At 45.9% G+C, this 15467-nt stretch overlaps 1 protein-coding gene across 4 annotated transcripts in view; it reads right to left on the bottom strand.

Moving 5' to 3' along the window:
* Positions 1 to 15467, bottom strand: part of ARMH4 (armadillo-like helical domain containing 4) — a 61675-nt gene that overhangs the window by 32750 nt on the left and 13458 nt on the right. For all 4 annotated transcript variants that reach the window (XM_026849734.1, XM_026849733.1, XM_026849732.1 and 1 more), the window contains one exon: positions 9079 to 9330. In XM_026849734.1, the coding sequence (XP_026705535.1) occupies positions 9079 to 9330 (252 nt within the window). The remainder of the gene's footprint in view (positions 1 to 9078; positions 9331 to 15467) is intronic.

A 15467-nucleotide genomic window follows, 5' to 3' on the forward strand; every position in this document is an offset into this window, starting at 1 on the left:
TTTGAGGTAATTATTTTATTGTCAGTCAAAATCTGAGCAATTTACTTATTTCCAATATATGTTCCTAACTCACTCTCAGGCAGAGCAAGACTTGTATATATATCAAGAGAGCATCCTTCCAGGAAGAACCTGGATCTCCTTTGATGCTCAAGTGGTCTTAATTTGAGCAAACACCAGAGGGGAGGTAGGTTGAGCATCAGTCATTTGTGGTTTGCACTGCCCAAGCAGAGAGAAAGCATATTTACATTCTCATTAGAAAGGAATATTTTAAAACTATCTTCTTGATAAATTACCCTCTCTCTCCTTGCTACTCGTTGCAATGAGCTCTTTTCCTCTAATTTTCCCTTATCTGCTCTGCAATGGAGCCAACATTTTAAGCCAAAAGTTCAGCCTCTGACGCAAATCCCCAGAAGGAAAGAGGCAATTCCAGGCTGATGAACCTTCGCATTTCCCCTTTCTTTTTTTTTTTTTTGAGGGCTGAAATGCCGTGAAAATAGACAGGTCTTTTGCACTGTAGTACAGATCACTATTAGAAAATAAATGCGATTTCTCCAACACAAGGACAAGTCTCTTTCACAAGGCAAAGGCCACCCAGACTAGCACATAAAGGAAAAATTAATAACTCTCACCCAGGGAAAGCTAGTGCCCTGTCTGTGTTCTTCAATCAAGCTAAGTGATTACTGAAATCCAAAGGGAGAGAGGGCTGAAAACCATCTCCTCTGTCTAAATGGAGCTATTTTCCGACACATATAAACTGAAGGATAGAAGATGCAAACCACACTGAGATGCGATACAAGCATACGCTGAAATTGCAGACATGAGGGAAAAAAGATTTACTGCAGATTAAAAAGACAGCAAAGACACTATGATTTACATTACGGTGGGGCTGACAGACAAGGGGACAGACAGACAGTGATAAGCCAGCTGACAGTCTAGAAGGATGCCTGCCTCGCCACGCCGTGCAGAAACCCAGATGGTGCTTGGTTAGCAGATGCAGTCCAGCCTTCACAGCACGGAGCTCTGCGCAGGCTAATGGACCCTATCCTTTAATCCAGGCAAAAATAAAAAGATATATTACTTGGAGCAGCAAATGCCAAGCCGTGCTCCAAGGTAGACACATCCTAACTCTAAAGGCTGTGGCAAATGGATGGGGAGAGCCAGACAGCCAGAGAAGATCAAAAGCGCTCAGCCACATGCTTAAGTTTTCCAACTTTGCTTTCTTGGCCCAACAGGAGGCAGAAAGCCTGTTAGGAGTCCTCTTCTGCTGGAAAAGCCCAGGAGCTTGGTGCTGCTGCAGGCTGCCTTTCCATGCTCCCTGGCAAGCCAAGAAGGGTGAATTTGCTCAGCTTTGGTCTGTCAGGCAAATTGTAGGCAACCAGTAGCCCAGACTTCAGTTCCCTTCAGCAAAGCTTCCCTAATGCTCTCCACACATAGACATCATCCAAGGCTTCCCAATGTGGGGAGGCAGGCATTTTCACTACAGAAGCCATCGCTCCCTCCTTGTGGGTATTTCAGGAGATTTTTGCATGTCAGGGTAGCGAGGACTGGGGCATACAGGAGCAACAGCAGCCCTCAGGCTCGGGTTAATCCACGTTTCCCACCATCCACTAGAAACATCCCCCACTCAGCCAGACCTCAGCTGGGACCTCTCATACCAACCGCATCAGCCATGGTGACCAACGTCCTCTCTCTCCTCCTACAAACCAGCAGGTGATTTCTCTATGGCTTCACACCACCTCACTCCAAACTGCAGAAAAAGAGGCAGAAATGCAGCAGATGGACAGGACCTCTTCATTCCCACCAGCAACAGCCAGTAACCCCGGCGTAACGTCTTGTCTGATGTGACACCACCTTCTTTGTGGGCAGGGAGAGGGAAGGCAGAGCCAAACCTGAGCAAACACCTCTAAATCCACCCCCAGCTCCTGGAGGCAGCACTTAGGGGCTGGTAACAACTGGGCTTAGCCAGTCTTCCTCTGACACAGGTTTAAGTAGATGCATAAACCTTGCGGAAGGGCTAATATTTCAAAGCAATGTATCTGAGGATGTTATAGTGCTGCTGTTCCTCTATACAGTCCACAAAAACCATCAGGTTAAAATACTAGCCTAAGTTTCCTGCCGGAGGTTTCCACGTAGAAAGGCTCCTGCTGTCTTCCCCATCCTTATGATGAATTTGAAGCACACACCTTTTTTTATTGCCGGCAACAGTTTTATTTCACCTATTTCTGATAGCTGCTTGCCTTCAGAACTGGAAATCACCAAAACACCCTCCAATCTTCTGTTTTACTCATCTCTATTCCCTTCTCTTTGTCTTGATTTCTGCTTCAAGGATAAGAGCTGAGGTGTTTCAAGAGGAAGGACGTGGCTCCAACCCACTAATGGTTCATGCTCTGTGGCTGGAAACTCCTCATCCCAATTCACAGCACAACAGACACACTGTCAGCTTCTTCCATTTCAAATGCACAGGCCTCATTCGCGAGGGCACAGCGGTCTTGTGCTGGATGGAAAAAGGGAAGAGCAGGGTGGTAGGTCAGGACCGCAGGGCTCAGACTTGCCCAAGTTTAGTGTCTCCTGGAAGGTCCCGGTGCGAGGCGCAGGGCTGGTTCTCACCGCACCACCCTGCAGCGCGTGCGCAGGGCTGGTCTGCAAGGCTCATTATCTCAGCTGGCTTCAGAGCAGAAGTAGGAGCAATACAGGTCAAAGAAAGAAGCAATTTAAAAGGGAAAAAAAAGAGACAGTCCCCAAACCACCTTGAGATAAAATTTGATGAAAAGAAAAAGCTATCTCCGATGTGAACTGTTCCCTCCTGGGAACTGCTCTGTCATTACAAGAGCATACATCACACCGAGCTGGCAGAGAGGATCGTTGCTGTTTACAGGTACGTGGATGCAAAATTTCCTTTGACAAGGCAAACCTGATTAAATATGAGTCTGCTCCAGGATTAAGACGCAGCTACGAACAATCTCTTAAAACAGTTTAAAAAAAAAGTCATTCCAAACGGAGTACACATCCCTCACAAGGAACAGAAACTTGACTTATGCACAGATTGATGATGGGAGCTTCATTATTGCTTGGGAGAGGGAAAGGGAGCTAGCAAGGAACATATGGAACTGTATAAATTATTTGGAGCACCCAGGAAGACAGGAAAAATAGTAATCTATATTTCTGAGACTGCTCATTTCAGTGTGCAGCCGTCTGGAACACAGATCTCGTGTGGTCAATGCTTTGCGCAACAAAACTCCCATAAGCATGTACAGGGCAAAGTCACAGAGGGCAGAACTGCTTGCAGGCAGCTGCACTTCGAACACATCGGGAAGAAAAATTTGCCCTGCTCCTGATCCTGGCTCTCTCACCTGGGATTTCTACAGACTCAGTCCTTTCTGTTGTGATGGTGACTTCTTGTGTGATCCTTTGCTCCCTTGCCAGGGAGAAGTGCACATGTCCTTCCTCCAGCAAGAGAAAGCAAATGCTCAAGCACTAATTTAATTCCCCTCGTTAAAATCCCTACTCTGCTAAAGGCTCCCTCATGAAACCAGTGGGGTCACTTGGCCTCTCGGTGGTTTTGCTTACCACCTGTAAAACATGGATACCCTTTCCAGGGTAATTAAGAAGATAAATGCATTAAGGATTAAAAGGCACTCTGGTGTTCCAATAACGCCTGCTGTAAAAGTACTTAAAATAGATCCATTTTGGGCAGCAATTAAAGAACATACTACTAACTCCTGAGTCTTAGCTCCTGCCTTCCTAATGCTGGTTATTTTTGCCCATAAAAGCATTCATCCTATCTTCCTGTAAAAACGGCATTTCAAATATTCATCATCTTCCACTACTCTGCCTCACTGTCATTAACCAGTGGCATCCGTTACATGGTTTATGCAGTATAATTTGTGACCATAGATCTGCAATACAGTGAGAGCTATTTTCTCTGTAAGTAACTACTCAGAGCTGCAAATATTTTTTACCCATCAAAAAAACCTCACATTCCAAAAGTGTGTTTTTATTATGCAATTCCCATGTCATTACCTAAGTGAGAGAGTTATATGACCTTCCATTAGTATAAGAACTAAGATCCTACGCACAAAAATACATGAAATACAGGCAAGTACTATGGCATTAACAAATAGATTGGGAGATTGGGGATGTTTTCATGCTCTATCACAAAGTTCCCAGACCAGTTTGAGCTAAGTTACTGTGTACTGGCTCATGGTTTGTAAAACAAGGATTCTCAGAAACACTGCGAGAATAAATACTCTTCAGAAGTGGGAGAAGAGCACAGTCACAGTAGCCACCACCAACAGAGAAGCAGAGGGCCTTGTTATCCATGGAAGTGTACAATAAAGAACCCAGAAACTGTTCACTAGGTTTGAACCCATCTAAACCAACTGCAGTTCTTGTAATGCTTAATCACAAAAGAGGTAGTAGAGAAAAAATGATGTGTTTTTACTCATTCCCAGAAAGCCCAAGTTTCCTGCTCCTCTCATGCTCTCTGAACAGTGTTCGCCTACCACCTACATACACCACCACCTACATACAACGCAAGAAAAAAGTAGAGAAGGCTCAAAGTTATCTCACACACAACGCAGAGAGGTCCCAAAGTACTGCCACGTCCTTCACTGGCAACCTCTGAAGACAAAGCATCCGAACAGGACACCAAAACAGATCCCAAAGCATATTCAGATCTTCCTTCTCCAGAGCTGCAGGCCATCGGAACAGCTTTTGGGGAATCAAATTCTATTTTATAAAGACACAGATGATATCACTTTCTGCTTTACTTTTCTGCCTAAATATTGCTGGTTAAAGAGTCAGCTGATGGACTGTAAAACTGACGGCCTCATTACCAGCATTTATAAATTGCTTTTGCTCAGCTGGAGTTAATGTAGGACCATCTGACTTCCCAGAATTGACATTTTTAATGATTCTGTTTCTCCAGCACTTTCTCACTGACCACTACAGAAGTCCACACTATCTCTTGCTCTGCCAAACTGTTTGCAGATCAACTGACTTGTTCTCTAGGGATCTGCAGTGTGTGAGCCATCAGGCCAAGCAAACTCAATAATAACTGACCTGAGAATAGCTCCTCCAATACTTCTGGGCTCTTCTGTACTATAGAGTCTAGCGTTAAATGTCAAAATTCTGAAGGCCAGAGGACAGATGCATCCTCAGGAGAAGGAAATGGAAAATGCCAACTGTAAATGTTTGGTGCTTAGATGGTGTACCCTCATCTCATACTCTGCTGGGCACCATTATCTTTCTTCAGGTCTTCCTTTGCTACGCCGTATCGCAGGTCAAGCAGAACAACTTCCCCTTCTAAATCATATTTCTGGAAAATTCTTCATGTCTCAGCACTATTTGGCTGAGATCTTCCCCAGGATGCAGAGAGATGCACGCTGTGGGCTGGGGCAGGCAGGAGCACAGTGCCCCTGCCCCAGGTGCATTCAGAAGAACTGCAGCTCCCTGCTCCAAGGGGCTGTGTCTGGGGACGCCCAGAGGTTACAAAGCTGTCTTAAAATTAAAGTCAAGTTAATTTTAGCTTTAGAAGAAAATCACTTAAAGGAAATGGATTTCAAAGAGGTAGCTTTAGATGAAAGGCACTTGGAAAAAAAGAGTTTCAAAGATAAATAGTCCATGCACATGTCCAGCAGATCTAAAGCTTTACAAGCCCTTCACAGTGAGTCTGGTTTCTCCAGGCACTCCAGCAGAACAATGGGGGCAGTTCTTCTGGCCTCCTGCCAGGTTTGGGGGATTTCTCCTGTTCTTAACAATCCCATTCCTGCTGACACAAGCTAGAGACTTTTCCCACCCTTCCTTTTCTCCTTAATACACCCCATAAACAAACACGTAACCAGGACCAGGTACAGACATGGGTCTGGACACAGCAGTAGCCCAGCGTGTGCCCACACACCCAGGGCCAGGGAACCAGGGCAGAAACTCCCACCTGGCACAAACTGGGAAGAGGGGAAGGGCTACACTACTGCAGCAGCATCTCAGGGAAAAGGAGCCCAGCACCACCATGGAGATGCAATAGCATCTCCCATTCCGCAGGCACTCCCAGCAAATGAGCCCTTCAAACACCTGGGTTCAGGTCCTTGCTTGGCCCCAGATTTTCAGTGTGAGGTCATGCAAGTCCCTGGTTTCTTTTATGCCTCTAAAACATAAATAATTTCCCTTCCTCTTAGGAGCACTGTGGGCATCATCAGCACACTGTAGATGGGGAAGGAAGCAATGTCAAAGAGCCATTAAGGTCATCTAGACAGAAAAAGAATAAATGGCTCTTTATGTAAGTGTTTGCCTGGTGGAATAAGAGTGGTGAGTCACAAATAGAGAGACCGATCCCACCGCATCCTCTCTTTTCTCACCTAAAACACCACTGCACGCAAGTCCCATCTAACTCCTAAAGATGAACTCAGCTCAGCCACAGCTTCATCCTGCCCCTCATGGCTGTCTGTGCAGACTCCAACAGCTTAAAAATAAAAGGCAATCCAAACCAGTCGGATCTGGTGACACATAACCCAGCCAGGCACTTCCAGAGAATGCAGAAATTCAACATCTACCCAGTCCTTCAGGTGTCTGCTCTGCAGCTGACCCAACCTGACAGACTTCGCAGGGAGCTTCTCCAATTTTCATCAGAGTCAATAAAACATAAGTTAGGGAGAAAAATCCTACCTTTTGCCGCACAGTCAATTTATTCCATGTCTGAAATGTTTTTGAAAGATAGCCTTTCCAAGGTCTAAGAAAGAGAGAATGAAGGCTGCAGGATGACACAATATTAAACATCAGAAACTGAACAGGACCCGTATGTTCTGAGGCAGATCTCCTGAAGAGATATTGCAGATTGCATTCTCCAGAACGGCTCTGTGCTAGGGCAAGGCCCCCTCACAACAGATGCTATTACACAAGGAATGTTAAGGCTATGTATTGTTTCACAGTCCAGGCCTGCTTGGTTTTTGTGCATGAGTATTGCAGCCTCTCCAGTCAGAGGGGTTTACTACACGCCAAGGATCACTTCACCCTCTGGTCACTGCTTTCTCATCTGCCTCATTTACCAATACATCTGATAGGCATCTCCTACCCGGAGCCTCTTCCTTCAGTAGCAAAGGTGACGGGGTGGAAACGCAGCCATGACTCCAGTTCAGTCTGCATCAGCTACGAACAGAGCTGTGCCTGATAACTTGTGCAGAACAACCTCCTCTGTAGGCCCAAAGTTCATGGCAACAGCCTATGTCATATACAACAGCATCTTGAGCAGTCTCTAGACATCCTTCCGGACAAACTAACCATTGCCCTGCACACTCCCCTGGGAACAGGACTCCTGTCAGATCCCTCCAGGGACCAAAACCAGAGGACACTGCATCAGCCACCCTAGCTGGGGTGGTTAAATGTACTAAGATCCCTGAGGAGTTATCAGTGCCATCTTCCTCCACGCTGCACAATGTGATGTCTGGTGTGTGGGGATACACCTGAGGGTTCGCAAAACGCTGCCTCTCTCACATTACAAAGCACTGGCACCCTCAGCCAGGACTGACTGACGCAGAGGCAAAGCTCTGCCAAGCCATCCATCCTGCTACTTACGATCCTGAAGGAGGCAAACAGCTTTAGATAACAGCCTAATGCCACCTTCTCGCTATTGCTAGCAGTCATACAGAGCTCACCAAGGCAGCCCACTGCACCCCTGAGTGCAGAAAATATCCTCCTCCTCTCACATTTTCTCTCAAGGCACCACAAAGATCCTGCCCCAAGGAAATGAGTAAGATAAGGACACAAAGCTGCTGATGCGACTCCCATCATAACCCCGTGTTTCTTAAACTTCCTCTGAGCACCGCCACCTCTTTAATCCAGCTTGCCAAAGCCAACCAGTAAGCCTTAAAAACTTTAGAATTATTCCCCCCGCCACAGCTCCTGTCCAGCCTGATGGGATAACAGGGCACATGAAACAGATCTGACATGGCATCCATCCAACCCCATGTTTTTCAAGCAGGAGTTAGTGGGACGGGGAGATATCAGACCTAATGCAAACTCAATATGCCCTCAAAGAGCAACCCTCCCACATAGTTCTTGACATATGCTCTTTGACTGAGTTCAGAGGACGCTAACAATGCTAAAGCAGGCTAGAGACAGCATTACAGAGGAAATACTGCCAGCTTAAATCAGAATTAAACATCCAGGGGAAGTGATAGCTGTTATAAAACAAGGTACAAAAGAGTTGGGGGGTTCCTTTATTTGATGAGCTTCTCAAAACAGCTACTTCTCTAATAGACCTTCTGTATAGATGTGGTTTATCTCCCACCAATTCACCTGAATGGTTCCCACTGGTTTTGATTGGAGCTTGGCTTGGAAACTGAGTATGCTGGGAAATGATACCAGTGCCCTTAGGCAAGCTGGGCAGGTTCCCTCCTAAACTTGTCCTTGTCCCACACCAGCTTTGACTCGCATCAGATGGACACATATAAACACTGATAAGCTATTTGCAGGTGGAATATATTAGTCCAGTGATTAAACACAGGGCCTATATGCACAATGGGAATAAACTTTATAAAGCTTTATAGAGTCTCTACAGGTTTCTCTGGCTTAACACTGCCAGTACAGGGCCCCACGGCTGGACCATACAGCCCTTAAAAATGCCAGAAAAGTGGCACTCACAAAAATGATGCTGAAGTAGCAAATAGGCTGATGAACACTTACCCAGCTACCCTATTTGCTTTGTCCTCACAGCAAATATATCCTCACACCAACCCATCTTGGGCAAAGGGAACTGAAATTTCCCCAGGAATCTCACTTGAGAAGTTATTTATTTGTCCACCCTTGGAGCATGACAACACTAAGCTCTGGGAATGAAGGAGCAGATGTGGAGCATTCAGAGCAGCTCTCCCCAAAATGAAAACTCAGGTCACGCTGCCTGGGACCCATCCCAGTTCAACCAGTTGTCACTGGTGGACGGAGTTTCCTCAGAAATGAGACTGCTCTGTGTTTAGCTTGAGAGCCAACCTGTGAGACTTTCTAGCACAAGGGACTGTCCCATGCAAAGTGAAAAGGAGGAGACATGTCCTCTGCAAGGGTAAAGGAAGAAAGGGCTTTTTCTCTTACCCAGACCCTGATTCTGCTGCTCCCACTCGATGGTGTCAGGAACCTGGTAGGACACCCCGGCCAGCTGGGCCACAGGGTTTTCCAGGCCAGCTATGGGCTCCTGGGAGGTATCGCCTGGAAGCGTGAAACCTGGCAGCTCCGTGTCACCCTCCATGCTTTCATCCATCAAATCTATGTCTTTGTCCTCCTCATCTTCCTCTTCCTCCTCTTCTTCTTCCTCCTCCTCTTCATCCTCTTCCTCCTCCTCACCCTCTGGCCAAGGAGACACAAAAGCAACAATCAGGAAGATCCCACAAGACAGAATCACAGAATCGTCTAAGTTGGAAAAGACCTTGAAGATCATCCAGTCCAACCATTAACCTCACATTGACAGTTCCCAGCTACACCAGATCCCTAAGGAAGGTTCATACATCTCTACAGGTGAGCACCAGGACAGCCAGCTGATACCAGTTCTCCAAAGGAAGATCAGCTGAATGAACTTGTGCCTGTTTTCTAACAGGAAACACACCCAAAGGGGTTAATTTGGCAGAGCTCAGCACCGTCTGAAGTTGCTAAGTAACAATGAGATGTTGTCTTAGACTGTCAAAGGCATTAGTGGGAAATACTGTTATTTGGCTTCCTAATAGGAGAGTACAAACACACACGTGCAAGTGTACAAATACCTGAGTACATATAACTATGGTGCTCTCCGCTCAACTAATTTCAGCTCAAGTGAGAACCATTTCCCTGATTTCCAATCTCGGAGGCAGAAATAAGTTGATTCTATTTTTAACTTTTACTAAGCCTTTCACAGCTCTGCAAAGGACACCACTTTCCAGCCCAATTAGACCGATACGGCCCCTCCTCCAGAAAAAGCATCTCGCTTTGATGAGCGCTGGCAGATCAGCTCTTGGGTGCAGGAGAACAGGGGTGATGGTAATGAACCTCAGCAGGATCCTCAGCAGTTTTATACCGGCACTCCTGTCACAATGGATTTACACCAGACAGCGGTATGACCAAGGAAGACTTAATTCAGAATCAGAAAGAAGGCAGCACAGCCAGCACTTCGTGTGAGAGCAGAAAAATGTGACACCAAGAAAATCCCTGTGGCTTCTCTACTAGAACAGATACCCGTCTTACTCCAAAGCTGACTGTACTGTTGACATATGGAGAAATAAATATTTAAGGTATATTTCATTGCTAGAATCTAAAATGGCAACACAAGAATGACCACACTGGATCACACCAAAGGCCCTTTCTGCCCACATCCTATTTCTGACCACATCTAGCCCCAGATGCCGAAGGAAGACTAAAGCAGGGCACACCCAGAGCCAGTCTTCCCACAGTCTCTCTTCCCAGATTTTAGTTATCAAAGACTCAAGAACTTCCTGAGCCAGAATTTGCATCCAAGCTATTTAATAGTTACTAACTGAGCTACCCACCATAAAAAGATAGTATCTGGAATAATGACATGCTTTGCATTTCTCATGGTTAGTTTTTCAAAGCTGAAAACTAAACCACAGTATTTATGCACTTTATCTAATTTACATGATACTCTGCTCAGCCCTGTAGAAAATCTCCCTCCTGATGTACTCAGACTAGGAGAACCCATCACCCTGCATCTGAACAGCTGGTTTAGCCGGGGGTCTAAGACCATGTTAAAAACCAATGATCCAGCAAAATTAACATTTGTTATCGAGATATCCCTTTATTTCCCTCGGAGTTGTACCTCACACAGGTTACAGGCATTGCAATAACATGGAACAGCTAAGGTAGGACACCTGAGGGGCTGCACATGTCACACCTGCTATAAATAAAGCAGGTGATGCTTCACGCTTCTCCTTTCTGCTGTGGGATGCAATGGCACTCCAGCAAAGCTGGTCCACAAAACACCCAAGAAACAAACTGGGGAACTTTGGGGAAGCTCTTTAGTTAGTGTCTATCCCACCTGAATTAACTGGGGGGAGCTGGCCTCCTTCCTCTGGCTTCTACTTCACAGACTGGAATACCTAGAGGAATCAGTGTACATTACAAAACCATGGCATTCACTGCGCTGTTACATGACATATCCTTTCCTTCTAATTCAAGGATTTACTTTAAAACACTGCATGGTTTTTTTTCCAGCTCACCAGACAAGACAATCCCGCTTGCCACCTTTCAATTCTAGCCCTGTGTTTCATACAAATGAGCTGCTGTTTGAATTTAGCTGCATCATCCTACTCTAGCATGGCTTTCAGTACCTGGAAAGGAACGATCACTCCTGCAGCTAGACCATGCAGAGCATCTAATGGAGCTTACAGGGATGTAGTTAGCCCCTTAAATTCCCATTACATTTTACAGGCGGTTTCTGTCTTATAATGTGCCCGTCGTTTCAAATCAACATAAGAATTTTCTCTATCAAACTGCATGTTTTCATACAAAATACGGAGCTTCTGTAAACCTGAGAGTGGCACCTGGAGAGTGCTTGCAGGAAACCTGCAAAGACAAGTTAATGTAGGTCTTTTGCCTCTGCTGAGAGCAACACAGCTATAAACATTTCCAAATTTTAACAGAAAAGCCACTAAAGAGCTAGCACACCAGAGAAGAGAAACATGAACAACAGAGGGTTTTTTCCTAGATGGACTGGGTGAAAAAGCAGCCGAGAGGAAACAGGGATCAGATTTTTATCTCTGAAAAACTAGTAGGGGACAAGGTTTTTAGAAGCTTCTTGTGATTTGAGCAAGCCAAATCAAAGACACCTGCCAGGACCTAGTTTTGAAGCAGCAGATAGCCATCTCTGTACCTTCAAAGTCTAGCAGGCAGCCAAGCTGAACACCCAAATTGAAAGTGCCAAGACTACTTATCACATCTGATCATCACCAAGCTACATCAATCATCACACAGCCACAGCATAAGGATGTGAATAATGTAGCCCTTGTAGCAAAACCGCTGCAAGGGGAAAAGAAAAGGCTCTTAACTTGTTTCCCTCCTCCTCTAGCACATTCCTACTTCTGAGAAAAGCTTTTTAACCCCCCATCCCAAAATGCCAACAGCTTGCCTTGCTGCAAGATGCAGCGCAGAGCACCACTTCGTGGTCACAAGGAGGAAGCTACACTTCTAAAAAAAAAAAAAAAAAATCACAGACTTCATAAATAGTGGATTACAGAAGCAGAGGAGCACCAGGAGCCTGGCAGCTGTGAGCAGGCTGTGAGTAATGCCTGATAGTCGCATAAGAGGGAAAATGGAAGCCAGCATCACACAGCTCAAGCTGGAGATCTGTGCTTCACACAAGAACCTTCTATAAAAATCACTTTTTCCCTCCTAAAAAGGCACTTTTTGGCCTTTCAGAGGCCTTAGCAGCAGCTTGAAAGAAAAGAAACAGAAGAAACTGAAAGCAGAAAGGCCAGCAGATTCGGAAGGCATTCAGATTTTCACGTGCATTTGCAGACCACTGAGAACTACTTTAGGTATCATTGAATCATTTAGGTTGGAAAAGAGATTTAAGGTCCAACCGTTAACCTCGCACTACCAACTCCACCACTAAACCATGTCCCTAAGCACCACATCTATGCATCTTTTAAATACCTCCAGGGACAGGGACTCCACCACTTCCCTTGGCAGCCTGTTACAATGCTAGACAAATTTTTCCTCATATCCAACCTAAACCTCCCCTAGTGCAACTTAAGGCTGTTTTCCCCCCATCCTATGTCGTTACTTAGGAGAAGAGACTGACCCCCACCTCACCACAACCTCCTTTCAGGTAGCTGTAGAGAGTGATAAGGTTTCCCTTGAGCATCCTTTTCTCCAGGATAATAAACAACCCCAGTTCCCTCAAACTGCATACTCCTTCAGTCTGGGCTAAGGTTCATCTTACAAAAAAAAGAGAAAAACATATGATGAAATGCTAGTGCCTTATGGTCAAGGCACTAGTCTCCAACCAAAAAAAAAAAAAAAAAAAAAAGCAAGTATAAAGTTTTCTTAGCCACAGAATCCAAATCAGGCATTCACCTAGAGCCCAGCTGTAGGAACACTTCTGAACGTCTGACAGTGGCCAGAAGTGCCCCTTGCTCGCTGAAGCAGACGGGTACACAGCACCTATAGGAGCTTCTGCTGTGAGCCATCCTTGTTCTACAGATCTTCCTATGTTTGTTACAGATAAGCCGATCCTGTCATTCTGTTTGCACCCACGGAATCCTCGCTGTTGTTTGTGGTGTGCCACACAGACCTATCGGGGAGGGGCGGTATCCTGTCTCCTCTCCTGGTAGCACTGAGACTTCAGCACTGAAATACTTAATAGTCCAAGCAGACGTTTGTATTTTCTGTACAGTTCAGGTAACGCAAGAGTAATCTAGGGCAGGTAAAGTCTCATCTCCAAGAGTGAAGAAATCCAAAATCCGTCACTCTTTGACGGACTAAATAAGCACTGTATTCTGTAAAGTAGGCTCTGCTTTGCCTTCATTGAAACTGGAAAGCAAAAAACCCAAGAAACATAACACTTCCCTGCTGTGACAACAGTACAATCTAAGAAAGATGCAAGCAGCAGGAATCTTCAGGAAAATGAGATTCCCACTTCACACGTCAAAGATTTTAGATTTGAAGGACTTGACAACCTTGTAAGAGGCATTCAAATTTTCAGGTTTGCAGGAGCTATAGGAGACCACCAAGAAAACAAGTCTGAGACAAAATAACAAATTTTTAGCAGAGTTTTTGGGGGTTCCCAGCTTTATTAATAGTCATCACCAGAAGTGGCAATGGTTGAGCTTTATCACAGGACTCCATACTGATCCATTAGCAATGTTGGTGATAATCCACAGGGTGGGAGTTGCTATTTCAGGGTGGCAAAAGCTCCCTATGCTTGCTTCAAAAAAAGGTTTTTCACTACAAAGCTGTACTTATCTGACTCAGCAGAGAGATGAGACCACCTCACGCATCATTTGCCTGCCCCAGCAGGAACCCACAGAGTCTGAAGCAGTTAAACAGAAAGCCTCAGCCCACGATGGCAGGAGGGCCCTCACAAATCAGCTACAAAGAGGGACCTTGGCCCCTCCAAACCATCCCATGCTGCACAGATGAAGACAACAGGACCAGCTCCTCCTCCTGGCAACTCAAGTGCCAACAACCCATTCCTCAAAGATGGCTTCAGTGAGGCGTCACGCCTCTCTATAGGAGCCACACAGCTGCAGAGAGCCACGTTCCTCCTGAGCAGGAGGAAACCCAAATTACTTGCAGTGCTGCTATATCAGCACAGGGCAGCAGCTGTAAGCCCATGCCGCGGGGAAGCGGCACCAGCCAGGCACTCAGTGCAGCGCTGGGTGCTAACACCACCATCACGAACGTGCTCCAGACGGGCTGAGACAGCAGCGAAGTGGGTTTGGTACAATGGCATGTAACAAGCCGGAGCTGAAACCACTGTGGTTATAACCTTGCTGATGGCAACCAAGTTAGATCAAGGGCCTCTGTTTTCAGCTGAAGAAACCTTCCCTGAAGTGAGATGTTTCTATCTTTAGATATTTTCCATTAATGTTTGCAAACGCTTGTACTCCTCAGAAGATTCAAGAAACCATCATTTGTCAGGTTTAGCACACAAGAGAAATAGCTTGCTGTGCCCTGAGCTGCAAGGGTCTCTCATTAGAAGGTGACAGATTCACTCAAAGTCACAAACTGAATTCAAAGTGGGGGGAAAAAAATAAAAGAAATAAAAAGGAGGTTTGCAGGACAAAACCTGGAGGTCTCATTTTCTCTGTCCTTTCCTGTCTCAGCCTCGCTCACACCAAACTCAGAAGACAATGATGTCTAGGCAGTAACACAGAGCACTGTTACGCTTTATGATATCTAAGCTGTCGTTTTATACGGTACCCAGCACTGTAGTGTCTGAATGCCTAGGAGCACCCGATGAGTGCCAAGTAAGTTGATTAACCAGCAGCTGACGCTAATTGGTTTCCAGTGGCAAGTCATATGAAGAGTGGCTTCGTATGCCTTCAGGGAGGTAGAGCATGCCAAGACCTCTCCTGCGAGCTGAGCGATGGCTGCAGAGAGCACAGATCTAGCACCCACCGGCATAACATGCCCCTGAAGGAAAGGAGAGCAAGCTACGGAGCACAGTGACTCCCACCTGCGCTGTGACACATACCCTTGAGCAAAATTCTAGTCTTCCAAGAAATTTTTTCCCCTCCTGTGTGTACTAGAGCAGCTCACAGGGGAACAGCAGGGACAGAGTGAAGTGTCTCACCCAACACACACCCCATTGCTTCTACTCCCATCCACTTCACAGCTGCACAGCAGCCCACATGCACACACAAGGACAGGAAGCAGAGGAGTGTAAACAACAAGAAGATTAGGGATGGGGGTCTGTGAATACCTTCTCTTGCCAGAACAGAAAGAAAAGGCGTCTGTGCCAAATGCTTTCTTCCAGTGACATTCATTTTCTGCAC

The sequence above is a fragment of the Athene cunicularia genome (genome assembly GCF_003259725.1).
Source record: "Athene cunicularia isolate RWA chromosome 5 unlocalized genomic scaffold, athCun1 chr5_part1, whole genome shotgun sequence".
NCBI lineage: Eukaryota > Metazoa > Chordata > Aves > Strigiformes > Strigidae > Athene > Athene cunicularia.